Source organism: Tachyglossus aculeatus, chromosome 6 (assembly GCF_015852505.1).
Source record: "Tachyglossus aculeatus isolate mTacAcu1 chromosome 6, mTacAcu1.pri, whole genome shotgun sequence".
Lineage (NCBI taxonomy): Eukaryota > Metazoa > Chordata > Mammalia > Monotremata > Tachyglossidae > Tachyglossus > Tachyglossus aculeatus.
Window position 1 is genome coordinate 34,415,406 of NC_052071.1, and position 21,492 is coordinate 34,436,897.

Below are 21,492 nucleotides of genomic sequence, written 5' to 3' on the forward strand. Positions count from 1 at the left end.
TGAGTCATCTGTGTAGGGTTGTTGACCTAAGAATCTTGCTGCTCTGTTGGGAAATTTTCCCTCTAGGAAATGTGCTCGGCAATTAAGGAAATAGAACAAACAACCTGGATTTAGTTTTTTGGGTTTTTTTAAATGTTTGTAGAAGGATGGGAAATATGCTGTTTTGAGAAAGGAGGCATGAGACTTCTGGTCCCATGTGGAAAAAACAAAAGTGGTCTATGGCTTTTCATATTCAATATTACACTAAGTTCCAGAGATGGACAGAAAAGTAAAAAGATACTGATTCAATCATTTGCTCCAGAGACATGACATATCAAAGAGATGCAAAAAGCCCTCCACATCTAGCATGAAGTATGATTCAATAAAACTGCAGAATTTTCTGTATTGGTCAACAGCAATATTAGGATTACAGAGATTCATAAGCACAAGAAGGAAACTTCAGCCAAGGAAAGAGCCATGTACTGGGCCTTTAAGACACAGCAATGTGGATATTAGATATAAGATGATGGAGTGTTTCTGTATATGATCTGCTTTAGAAGGGAGTACTCTAATGTGTTAATCATCATAACAATTTATTTGAAGCAGCGTGGCTTAGTGGATAGAGCATGGGCTTGGGAGTCCAAAGGACCTAGGTTCTAATCCTAGCTCTGCCATATGTCTGCTGCGTGAGCTTGGGCAAGTCACAACTTCTCTGAGACTCAGTTACCTCATCTGTAAAATGGGAATTAAGAGTATGAGCCTCATGTAGACTGTGAGCCCACTGTTGGGTAGGGACCATCTCTATATGTTGCCAGCTTGTACTTCCCAAGCGCTTAGAACAGTGCTCTACACACAGTAAGTGCTCAAGAAATACGATTGAATGAATGAATGAATGTAGACAGGAACTGTGTCCAACTTGATTAACTCCTATCTACCTTAGCGCTTAGAACAGTGGTTGACACCTGGTAAGCACTTGAAAAGTACCATATTTGTTTACTGGTGGTTTACCAGGTGCTAAGCATTGGAACAGATTCAAGATAATCAGATCACAACCTAAGAAGGAGGGAGAGCAGGTAACTTCCCATTTTACACATGAGGCACAGCATAATCTACTGGAAAGACCACGGGTCTGGGGGTCAGAACTCCTGAGTTCTAGTCCCAGCCCTGTGACCTTGGCCAAATCACTTAACTGCTGTGTGCCTCAGTTTCCTCATCTGTAAAATGGGGATTCAATGCCTGTTCTGCCTTTACTGTGAGCCCCATGTAGGACAGACAAAGCAACCATGTTTTGTTTTGTTGTCTGTCTCCCCCTTCTAGACTGTGAGCCCGTTGTTGGGTAGGGACCGTCTCTATACGTTGCCGACTTGTACTTCCCAAGCGCTTAGTACAGTGCTCTGCACACAGTAAGCGCTCAATAAAGAAGACTGAATGAATTAATGACAGGGACTGTGTCTGACCTGATGAACTTGTATCTATCTCAGCACTCCGAATAGGGCTTGGCACATAGTAAGTGCTTAACAAATGTAACAATAGTAATAATAATAAAAATGGAGAGGTTAGGTGACTTGCCCAGGGTCACACTGGAGGCCAGTGCCAGAGCTGGGATTAGAATTCAAGTCTCCTGATTCCAAGACCTGTGCTCTTTCCACTCCTCTTGGATGCAGGACACCAAGGACCTATTTCACTTAGATTCCAGGTTCCCTTGTCTCTGCAACTAGCTTATTTATTGTTGATACATATCTACTGATGGAGAGGACTTCATTAAACAGTTGAAATCTCCAAAAATAAGGCACTTAGTAGGTTCAAATAATAATGATTGCCCATATTTATAAAGCCAGGAGGGCACTAGGCTGATGCAACAATAGGTTGAGCATTTTTGTACCATTTTTGGTTCTGCACTAACTACTGCACTACTTTGCCAGAAGACCTCTGACACCACTCTCTGACCCTTTCAAAAATCTACCAGTAGTATATTTCTTATGGCCAGGAAAGGAGTCTGTTGCTTCTGTGGTTCTTTCCCAAGAGCTTAATTCAGTTCATTGCTCCCGGGGGAGCTCAATAAGCACCGTTACTACTACGCTGAGGCACATGACAAGCCAAAGAAAAGCCAATTGTTTGAGGGAGATGTGCATGAAAACTAAAATAGACATTGGTTCTAAGAAAATGGGCACTCAGTGATCAAATGAACTCCCTCTTTCACCCTCTCAGGCAAGAGAAAAAGCTTTCCCCATGGTCGACAAATTTGCACAACTGCTTCTGTTTTCACCCTTTATCAGCTCCAAGCTTCAGAGCAGGGCCTCTCTAAGAATGTACGGCATTTGTGCTTCTAAAAAGGGTTCTGACCTATTAGTCAACTCTGGGAGCCTGTGCCAGCTGAATCTAGAAATTACTTATGAGTTTAAAAAGGCTTCCTCGTGACTATCAACCGATAATCCAACCCCGTTTTTACTGTAACACTGTTTTTACCAGGAGGAGAACATTTAGATGTGGAGAGTGATTAAAAATTATTTTAAAAGGGTGGAATTCTCCCCCTCCTATTCAGGCTGATTTTCATCACCCTGAATAGTAGCTGATAACAAGGGACTCCAAACTGCATGCTCATGTTATAAATAAAAGAGCAGTGGCTTGTTGGGATATCAAAAATTTTGGACCAGATTCCCTTGCTTTGAATTTCTCATGGAACTCAATGCAAGCACCATAGCTCTCCTCAAGGGAACTGACCTGTAACTTCTAATGTCAACAGCAACCCCAGGGCTTTCTGCCTGGCAAATGTTCAGGAAATAACATTGGACAATTTGGAGCAATGCAGTTTTTTATCGATTGAAATGAAACCATTTCGTAGTTCTGCTTCTGAGTGAATGAGAATTAACAGAACAATTATGCAAGAGAGGATATAAACCCCATCTGATAATGGACCAAATTAAGCCACTGAGAAGCAAACAACAAAGCAAGAGCAAGTGATTTGATGGCTTCTGAATGAGGATCCTGGCCCCAGTCAATCAAAACATTTTCAAACAGTGGAAACTTAGGAATGCACTCCAGCCAAGTTAGGATTTACATCCCTTTGGCTTTGCCCAAACTAACCAAATAAAGTACTCCATTTAGCCAGCATCTTCGCATCTTGGGATCCCGGAGGGAAGGAGAGGGAGATTTGTTGGAGGTCTCAAATCAGAAATGGGGACTGTGTTCAGCAGTGGAAGCCAGGCAGAATGTAGGGCAGCACCAACCCAGGAAGCGGTGTCGGAAAGCCAGGGGGTTGGCTCTTTCCCCCTCCCTATCCTGTTTCTGTTCTCTGCCTCTCTTCCCTCCTCACCAATTCCAATCCCATTTAATTTTTTTCATCTAAACCAAATGACCAAAATTCTGACTACAGGGAAGAATGTTTCCTTTTCAGCTGCATCTGCTGGACTAGTTCATTAGTCTGGATTGTTAGCCGTCAGAACCTCTCCCATTCAGAAAACCCTGGAGACACTTTGGGTTGATTAAACCAGAACACATTGAGACAAAGAGCACAGAAATTCATCCCTAGGCGCATGATGATCATATACATTATATAGCTTTTTCTTGATGTCAGTGAGCCATGGGCCAAAAATATTCCTAGAGATACAGAAACATTCTATCGTGGTGACTCTCCAGAGTCTTTACCTTCTGCTATACCAAATTATTTACACTAATGAGTGAGAAGAATAAGATTATGCCAGGGGCTAGCCTAAACTTTTCTCCAATTTGGTATGCTACTTGAGAAGTTTTGGAACAACCTGACTAAAACGTAGTTTTAAAACAACAAATAAACCTGAAGTAGCTACCTATCTGATGCGTAATAACCTGGCAGACATTTTAACTTGAAGAGAATACTTACCAGGGTATTGTCATTTTGCTCGCCAAACATTTCTTTAAAAATTTTTCCAGGGTCAGGAATCGGTGGAAAAATTATGATCTTTAGTCTTTAAGAAAAAAAAAAGGACACAGAGAAGTTAAGTGAAGCTAAGTTAAGCCCACACAGCAGATAAGTGACGGAACCAGGATCAGAACCCAAATCCTCTGACTCTTAGGACTGAGCTCTTTCCACTAGGCCACACTGCTTTCTCAGGTTTCTTCTCGGACATTACGTTAAGCCCTTTGGGAGGGATGCTAACTCTTTCCAACCATCAAGGGACAACCAAGGGCATTGGTTGCATTATTGCTGCCGTGTAGTAAATGGTCCCTCACTGCTCTGAAAGACTTAATGTTGCTCTCAAAGAACCTGACTACCAAGGAGACGTAACCTTAGGTTCTGGAAGAACTGGCCCAACTATCTGCTATGAGTAGGTTTTAATAAAACCACAAATCCCTTTAGAGCTATGAAGTACTTACTATCTAAATGTAAAATGATACATTAATAAAAAGAACCAATAGAAAGGAATGGTAGTTTTTACCTCTTTAGGTACAGGAGTAGAACTATAATAGCAACTGTTATAATGACTGGAATTGTGAGCAATATGATGATATAGAATGTGTAGTCTTCTTTTTCACCTGGAACATTAAAAGCATATGATGAAAACAGGGGTATGATATTCAGGAAACATGAAAATTAATCAATGTGAACCTTTGGTTGGGCATAAACATTCAAATTATACAGTCAATCGAGACCTAAAAATAATACTTTAGCCTGCTTTATCTGGACATTTCAGACCAAAAATAGTAATCTTGAAGAACTCAGAAAATTGAGGTCAATGTTTACTTCTGACCCTCAATTATCTGGATAATGCACATGGGTCAACCTCTTCTTCAATTTAGATGTCATATGAGCCAGAAGTAGAAAAGTGCTTGTACCTATTTCTTAAGGCTGATCATTTATAAGCAGAGTCCAATAACCCTTTCCTCACTTATATGTGAAGCCTGGGGAAAACCCATTTCCTTACCAATACTCTTCTCTTCACTCCACTCGCTCCAGATGTCAGAGTCATAGCAAATATTTCTGGTTTTGGCTCTGATTCTGATAGTCAGTACAGTGCCAGGATGAAAAGTGAAGAGCTTAAAACAATTTGTAACCTTAGGAATAAAAAATATTATAATGAGAAAGAGACCATCAGAATCAACATTAACATTTGAAAGTCAAATGTTGCACTTTTTACATGATCAAAATGAAAATTTCAAGAAAAATAATTTTGAGATTTATTAAAAATCTACTGTGTGCCAAAGTACTGTGCTAAGCACTAGGGTGGATATAAGATGACAGTCAGTCACAGTTCCCGTAATACTTGGGAATATACAATCTGGTGGGACAGCAGGAATTTTCTATTTTACAGATAAGGTCACTGAGGCCCAGAAAAGTTAAATGACTGGCCCAAGGTAACTAGCAGGACAGAGGCAGAGCTGGGATTAGAACCCAGGAGACCAAACTCTCAGCCCCATACTCTTTTCACTCTTTTATATATAAAAAAAGATAGTAAAAGAATATTTCATTCCAGTCACAGATTTATCTAAGCGAGCTTGAATCTGGGATGCTTTGGGAAAAAACAATTGTTAAGAATTAACCTATGGACAAGGAAGGAGGTACTCACCTGTGAGTCTTCCTGAGGCTCCTGGGTAGCCAACAAAGTCTGGCAAACATCTTCTGGGTTCACCACCTTGAAAATATTCAAACTTGGAGTGAGTATATTTCAATAGTTCAACTTAAGGCCATATGCCTGCCTGTTCATTAGTGTGAAATGTAAATGAAAGGACCAGTTTGGACAGAGAGGGGGGCAGACAGGGGATAAAGGTCAGTATTCTAAAGGTGAGCAAGAGTGACAGGGCTCACTAGCCAACCAGATGGGGAACATAGGTGATCTCATCATCATCATCATCATCAATTGTATTTATTGAGCACTTACTATGTGCAGAGCACTGTACTAAGCGCTTGGGAAGTACAAATTGGCAACATATAGAGACAGTCCCTACCCAACAGTGGGCTCACAGTCTAAAAGGGGGAGACAGAGAACAAAACCAAACATACTAACAAAATAAAATAAATAGAATAGATATGTACAAATAAAATAAATAGAGTAATAAATATGTACAAACATATATACATATATACAGGTGCTGAGGTAGATCATCAGAAAGCATTCAAAGGGCATGAGGAGATTGTTGTAGACAGGGAACATGTCTACTAATTCTGTTGCCATGTACTCTCCCAAGTGCTTATTACAGTGCTTTGCACACAGTAGGCACTGAAAAAATGCCATTGATGATGATGATGAGCAAGAGGCCTGAGAGTGGTAGAGGGCCATAGGATGGAGCCCTGCATAGAGTTCAGCTAGGGTGGCATGTTTCTGTCTCAGCCACAGGAATAACCGTAAGTAGGGGCTGCACCTCACAAGCAGGACTACAGCACCCCAAAGGTGAGGCAGAATCTGACTGGATGATGGTCAGCCCAGATATTGGGGTAGCATCTCTGGAAACTTAATTCCTATCCGACCCAAGAACTCAGCCTGTGCAAGGCACTAGGGATGCTCCCTCACTCCAGAGCACTGCTCTCCAAAGCTATAAAAGACTCCTTTTTGGTGTCCAGAACAAGGATGTAGTTCTGGGCAGAACCTAAGTGCCCCAGCAAGGGGACATTATGCACAGTTTGGATCCCTGATACTTCAAACAAGCTGCTCCAATATGCCAATGTCATAAGTAAAAGTTTCCAGCTTTCTAGGAGCTTACACTATTACAGGGAAACAGACAGTACAAAGGATTTGCAAATAGGGGAGGAGGAGGAAAAACTAGGATAAAATAGGCAGTAAGGTGAGTGCCAGGATGAAATATCCACCCCATGCCTGCTATGTCTGCTTGGACAAGTCACTTACTTCTCTGTGTCTCAGTTACCTCACCTGTAATATGGGGATTAAGACTTTGAGCCTTATATGGGACAGGGACTGTGTCCAAACTGATTATCTTGTATCTACCCCAGTGCATAGTAATGTGCCTAGTACCTGGCACATAGTTAATAGTTTAACAATTACCATCAAAAAAGCAGAAAAATAATTGATTGTACAGAGTGCTGAGGATGAGCCTAAATACGTAAGTGCAAATAGTAACTGCAAGGTGAATGCAACTTGGGGTATGGAGAAAGCTTTCTGGAGGACTGGGGCTTTTAGGAGGACACTGAAGATGCAGAGCATTTGGTCTATCAGATAGGTACGGGAGTGCCAAGCCAGTCGAACAGAATGAACAAGGGGTTGGAGGTACAGAAGCAGCATGGCTTAGTGGAAAGAGCCTGAGCTTGGGAGTCAGAAGGGGTGGGTTCTAATCCCAGCTCTGCCACTTGTTTGCTGTGTGGCCTTGGGCAAGCCACTTAACTTCTCGGTGCTTCAATTACCTCATCTGTAAAATGGGGATTAAGACTGTGAGCCCCACGTGGGATAACCTCATTACCTGGTATCTTCTCCAGCATTTAGAACAGTGCTTGGCACATAGTGAGTGCTTAACAAATATAATTATTATTATTATTTATAACGGCAGTTGAGAACAAGGCACAGGTAGAAAGCCATCTTAGGAGAAGTGGGTAAAAGATAGCTGAAAGGCAAGATGGAAAAAGCTAGTGGAAGGCCTTGAAACCAATGGAAACCCATGAAACTTCTGTTCTCCTTCTCCTCTAGACTGTGAGCCCTACATGAGGCAGGGCCTCACCGCCCCAGTTAAATTGTATAGATCTTACTATGCTTGGCACATAGTAAGCACTTAACGAACGCCATAATTAGCATAATTGCTGCAGAGGGAGATGGAGGATTTTGAAGAGTGGAGAGATGTTTGAGGAATGATTTGGGCAGAGGCACCAAGTATGGATTGAACAGGGGGAGAAGCTGGAGGTTGTGAGTCCAGAATGGAGAATGAATCAGTAGTGGACCATTTAGCCCTGGAGCATGCTCCAGAGGTGGGCTGCCCGCAAAATTATAAAGATGTACTGAAGGCCAACCTCAAAATATGTTCCACTGATGCAAATGATTGTGAACAAGCAGCCTGAGATGGGTTCTCCTGGCACCAGATCTGCCATTCTCCTCGGTCTTTTAAAGACAAAAGCATTGCTGTGGCAAAGGAGTATCCATAGCCTGACCCTGCTATTATGAGAGCTTGAACCAAGGTGGCAGCTGATTGGGTGGAAAGGAAGGGGAAGATCTGGAAATGTTACGGAGGAAAATCGGGCAAGATTTAGCAATGGGAGACCTGAAAAAGAAATTGAAGATGTCCACAGATGGCAGCTTTGGTGGTGATAGCATCACCAGAGATGAGAAAGTTAGGAGAATTGGGTTAGAAGTGCTACTGGGGAGAGGAGAGTGAGGGGAGTGTTTCTAAATTCACTCCTAATTTTCTTCCTCCCTTCCACTAGCACTATTACCTCCCCTCCACTCCCACAGCACTTCTGTACATATCTTTATATTCTGTTGCTTCGCCCCCACCTGAAATTTATTTTATTGTCCATCTCCCCCACTAGACCCTAACCTCCCTGAGGGCAGGGATAATGTCTACTGTTTCTATTGAACTCTCACAAATGCTTAGTTCAGTGCTCTGCACAGAGTAAAGTGCTCAATAAATACTAACCATAGAAAGGAAGATGAGAAGTTGTGTTTTGGACAAGGAGGCCTTGAAGGGCTGGTGGGACATTCAAGTGGAGCTGTCCTGGAAGGAGGTGAGAGGAAACACTAGACTAAATAGCAGGCGAGAGGTCACATTCAGGAAAGGAAGGGAGAAGACAGGAAAGGAAAAGAGTCAGATATAGTCAAGGACCCTGAGAAATACTGACAGCACACACATCCCCAGTTGACAATGCCTTCGGTAGCAACAGCAGCAGGAAAGCCGGAGGGAATGAATCATATCTGCAAAAGCAGATCAACTCCCTGCTTTGTGCTCCCAAATCTGCTGCTACTGTCACTTCCACCTCAGGTCTCCCAGATTTCAGCATTCAGGCTGGCATCAGAGAGATTTCCCCAAACTGGAAAAATGTGGAGTCCAGCAGCAAGCATCAGGGACCGAGGGCCAGGCGCCAAGTTACCCAACTATTGCTGAGGGGCAAAGTGGCCACTTTGGCTCTGTTCCTCTGTAGACTATGTTCCTGGTGGGAAGGGAACATGTCTACCAACTCTGTTGTACTGTATTCTCCCAAGCATTTAATACAGTGTTCTGCCCATGGTAAGTGCTTGATAAATACTATTGGTTGATTGATTCCTCTTCCTGCAATCAACTGTATGTTAGCCACAGACAGCCACGAATGGGGATGCTTATGGCCTATGAATTCGACACATCTAGTGAAAAGAGATGCACTTTGGATGAGGAGATATGACCAATAGGGGATGAACACTAGAAGGAACTGAAAACACCGAGAAAGAGATTGAGCGACTCCTGTCAACTTCCCCAGTCCTTGGCATACTGGCTGCTGCTTAACCATAAGTCTCTCTCAGCTGCTACTACCCTCAGTTCTTTTTTTTTATGGTATTTATTAAGCGTTTATTATGTGACAAGTACTGTTCTAAGCGCTGGGGTAGATAAAAGTTTATTGGGTTGGACACAGTACCTGTCTCACATGGGGCTCACAGTAAGTAGGAGGGAGAAAAAGTACTTAATCCCTATTTTACAGTTGAGGAAACTGAAACTCCGAAGTTAAGTGACTTGTCCAAGGTCACACAACAAGAAGTTGGTCAGGATTAGAACCCATGTCCCTGGCCCATGCTCTTTTCCCTAGGCCACGCTGCTTATCTATATCTGTTGTTTCAGATCATGGCTATTCTTTGTGCTATTAAGGAATTAGGGGACATTCTTCTGACAACACTAGCCTATCTGGAGAGATGCAGTGTGATGGCTAAAGAAATCGACGGCTTCACATGCTCCATGTAAAGGCACATATACAATAGTTTTCCTTAACATGGGGTGCTTCAAGAGTGAAAACCCCATGTTCTAGCTGTTAAGGGGGAAATCTTCTCCTCTGTTATGTAACTCCTACATACATCTTCTATTTTTGCAACTCCTGGATTTAGACAAGGCCAAAGTCCTAAGTACTGGGGCAGATACAAGCTAAGCAGTTTGGACACAGTTGTTAATGTCCCACATGAGGCTCACAGTCTCAATCCCCATTTTACAGATGAGGTAACCGGGGCACAGAGAAGTTAGGTGACTTGCCCAAGGTCACACAGCACACAAGTGATGGAGCTGAGATTAGAGCTCAGGTCTTCTGACTTCCAGATCCGCTCTCTTTCCACTAGGCCACGCTGCTTCCAAACTGTATGCCTGTTTGGCTGAAACAATGCCAGAATTCAATGATTTCCAGGCATCCTTCCCAGGATTGATTGGTTTCTAGAATTGTCCCAGACAGTTCCTTTCCAGGATAAGGTCATTAGTCCCAGATTTCTTTCCTAATCAGGAAACGTTTGGGATCCGCCTTTTTTCCCCCGACAAATGTTTCTGGGAAGTATAGTGCCAAATTAAATAGGACCCGTGTCTAATTCTAATTCCTACCCGGGGAAGTTTGTTCCAGGGCTTAGTACAGTGCTCTCCACACAGTAAGCTCTTAATAAATACTATTACTACTACTCAACTAAACCAAGACCACAGCCCCCCATAAATATCTGTGGAGTCTAAGTTCCTCTGCTCTAATATTTGCCATGGGAAAAGAGGGGATAGAAGAGGATAAAGGAAAGCAAGGTGTATTGATATTAGGATGGTCAGTGATTTAGTTGAGAAAAAAGTGTTTATGGTCATCTTTAATATACTAGTTTAAGATTATGAAGTCTACTAGATTAACAGTCTAGTATGATATTGGTAGGGAGTGGAGAGAATCTGACAGGATTTTAGCCTTTTGCTAACCTATCAGAGTGAACATGTTAGACTCAATATCATGTTGGGGAAAGTGTGAATAGGAATGGCTCTTATCAGTTCTAGTTCCAGGCAGCAGTGCAAGGTATTCCTCAGTCAACTCATTTTCTACTTGTTGATTCTGAGCTTCCTAGCTCAAAGACTACCAGCCCATTCCTGACTCCCACACAATCAATCAATGGTACTTATTGAGCACTTACTGTGTGCAGAGCACTCTACTAAGCGCTTGGGAGATGACAAGACAATAGAGTTGGTAGACATATTCCCTGCCCGCAATGAGTTTACAGTCTAGAGATTAGAAGATTGTTAATAACTCTGATTAAGGATTCCTCTCTCTCTCCCACCACCCATTTGTCCTATGACTAGGGTTATATACTCAACTACTTTAACACTTATTCATCCATTTATCCATTTCCCCTTTCACCTTTTCTTCTGATCTGCAATTATTTGTATCTTTCTCTTCAAATGGATTATAACATCCGTGAGTGCAGGGATCATGTCTTCCAACTCTATTGTACTCTCCCAAGCACCAGTGCAGTGTTCTTCCCACAGCTGGCCTTCTATTAAATCCTAATGATTGATTGATTTGGACACACAAACTTTGGGAGAAGTAAATCTGAAAAGGGTTTGAACAACTAACATCAAAATGATTTACACTCTTAGGCAATCCAGGACACTTTGAATTCCTGATTCATTGATTCCCAAAAAGAAATGGCACGTTCTCTGCTCTGTGTACCTGACTGATGCCTTTTTTGCCTCAATCAACCAATCAGTCAATGGTATTTACTGAGCACTTACCATGAGCAGAACATTGTGCTCGGCACTTGAGAGAGTACAATACAGCAGAGTTGGTACACCCGTTCCCTGCCCCAAAAGAGCTTACAATCTAGAAGGGGAGACAGACATTAATGTACATATATTTTGGGTATGTACCTAAGTGCTGTGGGGGTGAGGGTTTATGGCATCATGCTGGACTCAAATTGAGGCTGGTGGTGATTCATGGGAACAGTGACACACTCATCTAATTCCTATGCCAAAGGGGTCATGGGTATGGAATAAGGAACGAAGGTGTATGGAAGAGGTTATTGTAACCGGGCCACCTAATGCAAGCCAGAGGTCCCTGAACATGGACATCAGAATCAAGTATGGTCTTTTGAAGGGACTTAGTCACCCTCAGGACTTCCATCTGGATTTGGAGCAGTAAAGACAACATTTCTGCAGAAGGATACTCCATAATGTCATACAAGCTACACCCATCTAACTCAAAAGGCAGAAACACCTTTTCCCTCTAACTGCCAATTACCAAGCAGTTATGGTGTGCATATACTTAGTCTCGAAACAATTTGCAGTGTAGGGGGAGGGGAGGGACCGCGGGGGTTGAATTCTGTCACAAATAAGCCTTCTGAACCTGTTTAAAAGTCACTCAAGTTATTTTGGGGAGTACATAAAAGCGGGCAGGACACAAGGTGACAAGCAGGGAGTAGAAAACCTCTTCAGTCAGGCGCCGGAGGAAAAAAATCAGTAAGAAGCATACTACAATGGCCCTCTACAGTTGTGATGCTGAGGACGAAGATGCTTTGATGCATTCACTCATACAGAGAATGACAAGCTCCATGAGGGTTACATTTTTCCAAAATAAATATGAAGCTTCAGAATTGAGGACAGAGTTTTCTCCACTGTTTTGCTTAGATGTTTAACTTTTCTGCAGAGTCAAGTCAACAAAAACACCAAACAACACACAACTATATTTCCTGAACTGTCAGGCAATGGATCCTGCCGGGAGCTACTGAGGGCAGTGAAAACCTGCTTTAAAAATGGAAAGCCACATTCTTACCCCGACCTTCAAGTGGGCAGAAGGCAATCTCCAAACTGGGACCCTGAGGTCAGCTTGCTTTGCCTGACTTTGGCCCAATCTCTCTAAGGCCCCAGCCATCAGCCTGCCTGCAAGAAGAGCCACTGAGTCAGGAGTCTTGGGGAACTGATGGGAATTAGGCACAGTAGAACCCCTATATCAGGTCACAGGGCTGGCCCGCTCTGGGCCTGCTCTCTCCCTCTTTCTCTCCACATCCCGTGGCCAGAATTTACTGCCCCACTTATTTGGGCCGATATCTCTCCCTCTGTGAAGTTTACAAAGAACCGTTCATTCATTCATTTGTATTTATTAAGCGCTTACTGTGTGCAGAGCACGGTACTAAGAACTTAGGAAAGTACAGTACAACAATAAACAGTGATATTCCCTGCTCACAACGAGTTGCTAATGAGCAAAGCTAGAAACTGGGACAACAAGGAAGGTACAGAGGAGAAAGCAGCTGTTGAATAACTGCTAAAGGAGATCCAAGGTCAGTTGGATTTATATCAGTAGCTCAGATGGGTAAACAACATTTTGGAAGTACTTAACCTAAAACAATGATTCAATTTTAACTCTGAAGTTTGTTTGCTGGGATACATGTATTCACTTCCATTCTGAATCTGCGAGGAAATGAGCTATTTTTAACCCACTGGCTTCCAGGCAGAAATTTTGAAGCTAAATCATTAGGGGACTGTGACTCACCAGAGGAATTCCACCACAGTCAACATGTTAAGCAAAGGGAACGTTCCCCATGCATGAGGTAAAGGAGTTTGATCTCACCGGATAAATAACAATAATAATGATGGTATTTGTTGGGCACTTTCTATGTGCGAAGCACTGTTCTAAGCGCTGAAGTACTGCAAAGAGATGGCAGACTAACAGTGCTTGAAGGAGCCAGAGAAGGAGGGAAACAGGGAGGTGAGATGGTGAGCAGCAGATAGGGCAGACTAGTTGCTGCTTTCATTCATTCATTAAATATGATTGAGTGAATTGAATGAATGAATGAGACATGCTGGGCAGAAAATACCTGGCAAACTTTAGACAGGATAAGAGAAGTGAAAGAAAGGATCTGGAAGGAGAAAACTCCTGCTTCGGTATTGGAGATCTTAAGCCAGGTCCTGCATAGACAGGGGACAGGGACTGTGTCCATCCTGATCAAAAGGTAACCACCTCAGCACTTAGAACAGTGCTTGACACACAGTAAGTGCTTAATATCCTTAATATCCCCCTTCTAGATTGTGAGCCCGTTGTTGGGTAGGGACTGTCTCTATATGTTGCCAACTTGTACTTCCCAAGCACTTAGTACAGTGCTCTGCACACAGTAAGCGCTCAATAAATATGACTGAATGAATGAATGACTATAATAATGATGATGATGATGATGACGACGACTCAAAAGAGGACTCCACGGTTTCTGGCTTGGGAGAAAAAGCCACATTTTCCATCCACTCAGTATAATTTGAGACAGCAATGAGAGAGAGCAGTACCTACGGCTCAGCAGGGAGGAGAGTTTGGGATTGGGCAGGAAAATGGCTAGTGGATAGAGCACGGGCCTGGGACTCAGAAAATCACAGGTTCTAATGCTGGCTCTGCCACTTATCTGCTGTGTGAGCTTGGGTAAGTCACTTCACTTCTCTGGGCTTCGGTCACCTCATCTATAAAATAGGGATCGAGACTGTGAGCCCCACCTGGGAGAGGGACTGTGTCCAACATGATTTGCTTGTATCCACTCCAGCGCTGCTTGGCATATAGTAAACGCTTAAATACAATCATTAATTGCTGAATACTGTCTGCATTTTAGATGGTAGCTGGGTCCATTGGGACATTCAATCTGGGGTCCAGGCCTCGAGAAGAGAGCACTCAAGGTCAGTCAACCAACCAATTGTATTTATTGAGCATTTGCTGTGTGCACAGCACTGTACTAAGCGCTTGGAAGAGCATTCATTCATTCAATCGTATTTATTGAGCACTTGCTGTGTGCAGAGCACTGTACTAAGTGCTTGGGAAGTACAGCTTGGCAACATATAGAGACGGTCCCTACCCAACAGTGGGCTCACAGTCTAGAAGTGGGAGACAGAGAGCAAAACAAATCATATTAACAAAATAAAATAATAGAATAAATATGCACAAATAGAATAAATAAACAGAGTAATAAATACGTACAAACATATATACATATATACAGGTGCTGTGGGGTGGGGAAGGAGGTAAGGTGGGAAGATGGGGAGGGGGAGGAGGAGGAGAGGAAGGAGGGGGTTCAGTCTGGGAAGGCCTCCTGGAGGAGGTGAGTTCCAGTAGGGCCTTGAAGGGAGGAAGAGAGCTAGCTTGGCGGATGTGCGGAGGGAGGGCATTCCAGGCCAGGGGGATGACTTGGGCCAGGGTTCGACGGCGGGACAGGCGAGAACGAGGCACGGTGAGGAGATTAGCGGCAGAGGAGCAGAGGGTGCAGGCTGGGCTGTAGAAGGAGAGAAGGGAGGTGAGGTAGGAGGGGGCGAGGTGATGGAGAGCCTTGAAGCCCAGGGTGAGGAGTTTCTGCCTGATGCGCAGATTGATTGGTAGCCACTGGAGATTTTTGAGGAGGGGAGTAACATGCCCAGAGTGTTTCTGCACAAAGACAATCTGGGCAGCGGTGTGAAGTATGGATTGAAGTGGGGAGAGACAGGAGGATGGGAGATCAGAGAGGAGGCTGATACAGTAATCCAGTCAGGATAGGATGAGAGCTTGAACGAGCAGGGTAGTGGTTTGGATGGAGAGGAAAGGGCGGATCTTGGCAATGTTGCAGAGGTGAGACCGGCAGGTTTTGGTGACGGCTTGGATGTGAGGGGTGAACGAGAGAGCGGAGTCGAGGATGACACCAAGGTTGTGGGCTTGTGAGACGGGAAGGATGGTAGTGCCGTCAACAGTGATGGGAAAGTCAGGGAGAGGGCAGGGTTTGGGAGGGAAGACAAGGAGTTCAGTCTTGGACATGTTGAGTTTTAGGTGGCGGGCAGACATCCAGATGGAGATGTCCTGAAGGCAGGAGGAGATGCGAGCCTGGAGGGAGGGAGAGTGAGCAGGGGCAGAGATGTAGATTTGGGTGTCATCAGCGTAGAGATGATAGTTGAAGCTGTGGGAGCAAATGAGGTCACAAAGGGAGTGAGTGTAGATCGAGAACAGAAGGGGACCAAGAACTGAACCTTGAGGAACCCCTACAGTACGGGGATGGGAGGGGGAGGAGGAGCCTGCAAAAGAGACTGAGAATGAACAGCCGGAGGAGAGGAGAACCAGAGTATAACAGATTTGGCAGACATGTTCCCTGCCCACAATAAGCTTAAGATCACTGTGGGCAGGGAATGTGTCTGTTTATTGTTATACTGTACTCTCCCAAGCACTTAGTACAGTGAGAAAAAACTGGATTGAAAAAGAGTTAAGGAGTGGGGTCAATCAATCAAGCAATGGTATTTATTGAGCGCTTACTGTATGCAGAGTACTACGCTAAGCACTTGGGAAAAGTACAGTTCAGTGGTGTTGACAGGTGTGATCCCCTGCCCACAGGGAGCTTATAATATACAGGGGAGACAGACATAAAAAATTACAGATAGGGAAAATAGTATAATGATATGTACCTAAGTGCTGTGGGGCTGGAATATCAAAATGCTTTAGGGGTACAAAGTCAAGTGCATAGTCAATACAAAGGGGAAGAAGACAGTAAAAATGAGTGACTGATCTGACTGCATTATATTTACCACAGTGTTAGCACAGTGCTTGGCACCGACTAAGGGCTTAACATATGCCATATTTATTATGATTATCTGGAGGGACATAGGTCCAGCAGGTGGGTTTTGGGAGAGGGAGTGGGTGAAGGAGGGGGAGAATATGGGGACTGCATGGTAAGTGGATAGAGAGAGCCAGTGAGAGCTCAGCGGCTTTTGTTGGTGGGGGAAGGGGTGGGAAAGAAAGGCCTGAACTGGGGGGTGAGCTCGAGGCAGTGGGGTGCCACTGCAAAGTGGAGGGGATTTTTGGAGAGCCTGGCCCAGGGAGGTCATTTTCTCCCAGAAACACTCCCAAACCTTGGTCTTTCTGACGCAGTTCTCACATGGTTCTTCCCTTTCCACTCTGACAGTCCTCTTCCAGTTTCTTTTCCTGGTTCTTCCTCAATCTTCTGTCCTCTAATAGTGGGTGTCCCCCCACTTGCCAGGCTCTGTTCTGGTTCCTCTTTCTCACTCTACATCCATTCCCTTGGGGAGTTCATCTGCTTTTACAGCTTCAACTAGCACCTCTACACAATTGGTTCCTAAATCTACCTCTCCCGACCTGAACTCACTTCTTTTTGGTAATCATGCATCTCCTCCTGCCTCCAGGACATCTCAATACAGATGCAATGCCAACACCTCAAACTCAACTTGTCCAAAACTGAAATCCTCTCATTTTCTCATCCAAACCCTCTCCTACCAACACATTTAAAAACTTCCCCATCTTTCATGCCCTTGGGCATTATCCTGGAGTCCTCCCTCTCTTTAAACCCCCATATTCAAACTGTGGCCAAATCCTGTCGGTATTTCCTTCACGATATCTACAGAATTGGCTCCTTCCTCTCCATCAAACTCACTGTCCTCCCTGTCTTTTAAACCCTTGGTTTTATCTTTGACTCTTCTTTAATTCAACCCCCATATTCATTCCTATCACCAAATCCCAACAGTTCTTCCTACACAACATTTCATGAATCAACCCCTTCCTCTTCACCCAAACAACCACAGTTGTGGTCCAGGCACTTGTCATATCCCAGCTTGAGGACTCCATCAGTTCATCATTATCTCCCTGTCTCCAGACTCTCCTTTTCCAGTCCATATTTCACCTTCCTCAAAAGCCTCCAGCTTGCTCCCTTTTACTAATCCATTATCTTCTGCCACTCCATCATAAAGTTACATATTTTGAGTTTACCGGCTCGCTGTGCCTCTTTCACACCCTTTACCCTGCCTGGAACTGCCTCCCACTTCACATGCGACAGACTACTGCTCTCCCCATCTTCAAAGCTCTTCCGAAATCACATCTCATCCAAGAGGCCTTCCCTGATCAATCTTTCCTTTTTCCACTCTAGATTCTCCCCTCATCAGCCAACATTTAATACCTCAGCATTGAGTATTCACTTCCACCTCTTCCCCTGCTCCCCTCCACTCCCCAGTAGCCCTTATGGAGATATATTTATATTCTGTTACTTCCTCCTCATTGTAATTTAATGTCTCTCCCCTGCTAGACTGTACAATCCTTGAGGGCAAGCATCATGTCTACTAATCATTAGTGCATATGGGAGGGGCTCAGTAAATGTTTTTGATTGATGGCACCCCAAAATAAAACCACCACAAAATTATTCATCCATGGTTTATCGGCATTTTCCCCCTTTTCTGTCCCACTTCCTATTACAGGTCACTTGGCTCTAAGGAAGATTAAAGTTGGTTGCCCAGCTAATTAATATTAAAATAGAGAATTCCTCTTTTGAAGGGGATGAGTCAAGGGGGAAAAAAAATCTCTGGGATGGTTGGGGACTTTTCTAGCCTTAAGCCACTAGGTTTATGGAGCCATCCCAGTCCTGCTGAACCGTGCCATAAATTGGGCTGCTTTGCGTTTTTGCAAGGTTACTGAGCTGAATTTGATGTAGTAAAATAGTACTAACTGAATGTTATTATAAAAGTATACTTAACAATATAGGAATTTGTATAAAAAAGTCCATCACTGTGGCATCGTTGTACCTATTCCCTAACCCACACTTTCCACTGAATAATAATGATGGTATTTGTTAAGCACTTACTATGTGCAAAGCACTGTCCTAAGTGCTGGGGCGGGGAGATACAAGGTGATCAGGTTGTGGCAAGTGAGGCTCACAGTCTTAATCCCCATTTTACAGATGAGGTAACTGAGGCCCCGAGAAGTTAAGTGACTTGCCCAAAGTCACACAGCTGACAAGTGGTAGAGCCGGGATTACAACCCATGACCTCTGGCTCCCCAACCTGGGCTCTTTCTACTGAGCCACGCTGCTTCTCTACTGAATCAATGTCGTCTATGATTTCCACCCCATAACATGAAGTTCTTCAGGAGCACAAAACCATACTTTTACAGAACTGGCTGCGTTTTACTCAGGGCCCATTGGGTAGAATGATCAGTTGCCCAGGACCATTGGGGGCTCTCCTCCTCTGCCTTTTCTGCAAAAACACTGATTTTTCTAATGAACCACACTATGTAGCACAATCCAATGCCTGTTAGTGCACTGAATCAATGATAATTTCTCTTGATACAGAGGTGAAGGGACTCAGAGAAAAGGGAAAACGAACACGAGGATTCAGTGGTGTCAGTGGAATTTTTTTTAATCTGCATGGGAAAAAAGACAGTTCATAGGGAACTATTTCCCTTATTCTTCAATGAGGTACGTACAAAGTGTTCAACGGGGCCACTTAGAATGATGCCTGCCTTTCCTCATGGAGAGAGTCACTACCATCTGGTTCTCTCTCCAGGTGTCTCTAACTTTCATATTCTCTCCTCTTAAAAAATCCAGATGGATTTTGCCTTTAATCTTTTTCAAATTTTTGAGGTGGTAGCCCAACATACTCTTGAAAAGTACGGACATGTCTTACTACACGTTTCTGAAAAGTGCAACTTCTAAAGAAAAACCCTGTAGAAAATTCAAATTTCCCATTAGATCCTACAAGTATGGGCAGGTTCACCCACATTTTTATACTGAAAAATAGACATTTTTCTGAATTTGGTGTCAATTATAGCTGCTATCTACACTTTCAAAGTGTCCGTTAGTAGTAAACTTTGGAAATGAAAGAGATACTACAGCAGAAAATACAAAAGATCAGGGGGAGAAAACACTTACTGAAACATATAATACAGGGTTTTTTTAAGCTAACTTTCCCTACTAGAGTTGTCCAAGGAATAAGGGAAATTAATGTAGCTGCATAAGAAAAGCACTCCCTCCCTCACCAATGAAGAATATGAGAAATGAGAAAAGTAGCATGGCCTAGTGGATACAGCACGGCCCTGGGAGTCAGAAGGACCTGGGTTCTAATTCCAGCTCCACCACTTGTCGGCTGTGTGACCTTGGGCAAGTCACTTCACTTCTCTGTGCCTCAGTTACCTCACTGTAAAATGAGGATTAAGACTGTAAACTCCATGTGGGACAGAGATTGTGTCCAACCCGATTTGCTTGTATCTACCCCAGTGCTTAGTACAGTTCTTGGCACATTGTAAGCATTTAACAAATGGCACAATTATTATTATTATTATTATTATTAAGAAATGATGCACTCTGAAAACTGACAGCATGGTATGCCTGAATTACTGCCTATTTACAAATCTCATTAGTCCCTGGAAATAGTTAATATTTTTCCAATTGGTCTGTACAGTTTCTGAGGCCAGCCAGAGTTACTGCTAAAAGAATGCAAGGAAAGGGGAAAACAACAGGTTTCAGGAAACAAGGCCAAGACTCATTTCCACATCATTTCAAATTAAACTCACGTTTCACTCTCTGAAATTTAGAAATTCTCTTAAATCAAGGTGGTATTTCACCAGGTTAAATTTTGATCATTTCCTCACATAGCAGGTATTAGTTTCAGAAATTAGCCATATCACTGGATATGTTCTAATCTTGCCTTTTAAAAATACTTTAAACCCACTTTTGCTGTAAATTGGATTTAACTGCTGAAAACTCCAGGGAAATGCTGAAATGTTTGGATTCTGGACTGAAGCCTGTCCGCACACTTAAAAACAAAGCCGTAAAAATCTCATTGCCAACCAGAAATGATTACACGGCACTGAAATGATCTGCAAAATCAGGTGCTGAATTTCATAAATTGTATTCATTTATGAAGAAAGAAATATCAAAACCTAAAAAGAAAAGTAGTTCAGTAAAACCCAGTACATAAGGCAACTTACCTTTCGGTGTTTCCATTCCCTGGACAGGCTGTCTCTGGTCTCTACTTGATATTCTAAGCAACCTCTGGGAAAATGTACTGGATCGACCCATTCCACGTATACTGAATCATTGGTTTTTGAGAGGTTTGTAATCAGTGGGGGATCAGGTTTCACTGAAAAGGAGATATGGATTTGTAGATTACATCTTGCATTTGTAGATACTAAATCCCCGATCCATTACTGGTGTTACTGACGGATGCAGCACCATCAGACATCAATCAATCAATGGAATTTATTGAGTGCTTACTATGTGCAGAGCACCATATTAAGCACTTGGGAGAGTACAATACAACAGAATTGGCAGACACATTCCCAGCCCTCAACAAGCTTACAATCTATATGCATTTCTCTGTCTAATTCCTCGCCATCAGCACAAACAGTAATAATAATAAGAAGAATATTTGTTAAGTGCACTGTTCTAAGCACTGGGGAAGATATCAGATAATAAGGTCATGCAGAGTCCCCATCCAACACAGGGCTCACAACCTAAGTAGGAAGAAGAACAGGAATTGAATATTATTTTACAGATGAGGTAACTGAGGCACAGAGAAGTTAAGTGACTTGCCCAAGGTCACATAGCAGGCACATGGCAGAGCTGGGATTAGAACCCAGGTCCTCCGACTCCCAAGTCTGCGCTCTTTCCACTAGGCGACACTGCTTGATGAGTCTCAAGTGAGACAGTGGGGGAAGACACAGGGCACAATGTTTCCACCGTTGACTATTTTGGCCAGTCCAGAACCCTTTGACTAGAGGTGAAGGAAGTTTGCCGCTATGTATGCATCAGTTGACGCTGGCTCCGTAGGAGAAAGATTATGAGCCTGTAGAGAGATGTGCCCACAAAGCAGGAGGAAATGCAAGATTACCGAGTCTTCTAGACTGTGAGTCCATTTCTGGGTCGGGAC

General features: G+C 43.4%; 1 protein-coding gene across 1 annotated transcript in view; it reads right to left on the reverse strand.

Moving 5' to 3' along the window:
- Window positions 1-21,492, reverse strand: part of IL13RA1 (interleukin 13 receptor subunit alpha 1) — a 44,161-nt gene that overhangs the window by 2,216 nt on the left and 20,453 nt on the right. Inside the window, exons 6-10 of the mRNA XM_038748243.1 lie at window positions 20,552-20,703; window positions 5,523-5,588; window positions 4,881-5,010; window positions 4,395-4,491; window positions 3,839-3,923 (exon numbers count right to left, since the gene is read on the reverse strand). Coding sequence (XP_038604171.1) covers window positions 3,839-3,923; window positions 4,395-4,491; window positions 4,881-5,010; window positions 5,523-5,588; window positions 20,552-20,703 — 530 coding nt within the window. The remainder of the gene's footprint in view (window positions 1-3,838; window positions 3,924-4,394; window positions 4,492-4,880; window positions 5,011-5,522; window positions 5,589-20,551; window positions 20,704-21,492) is intronic.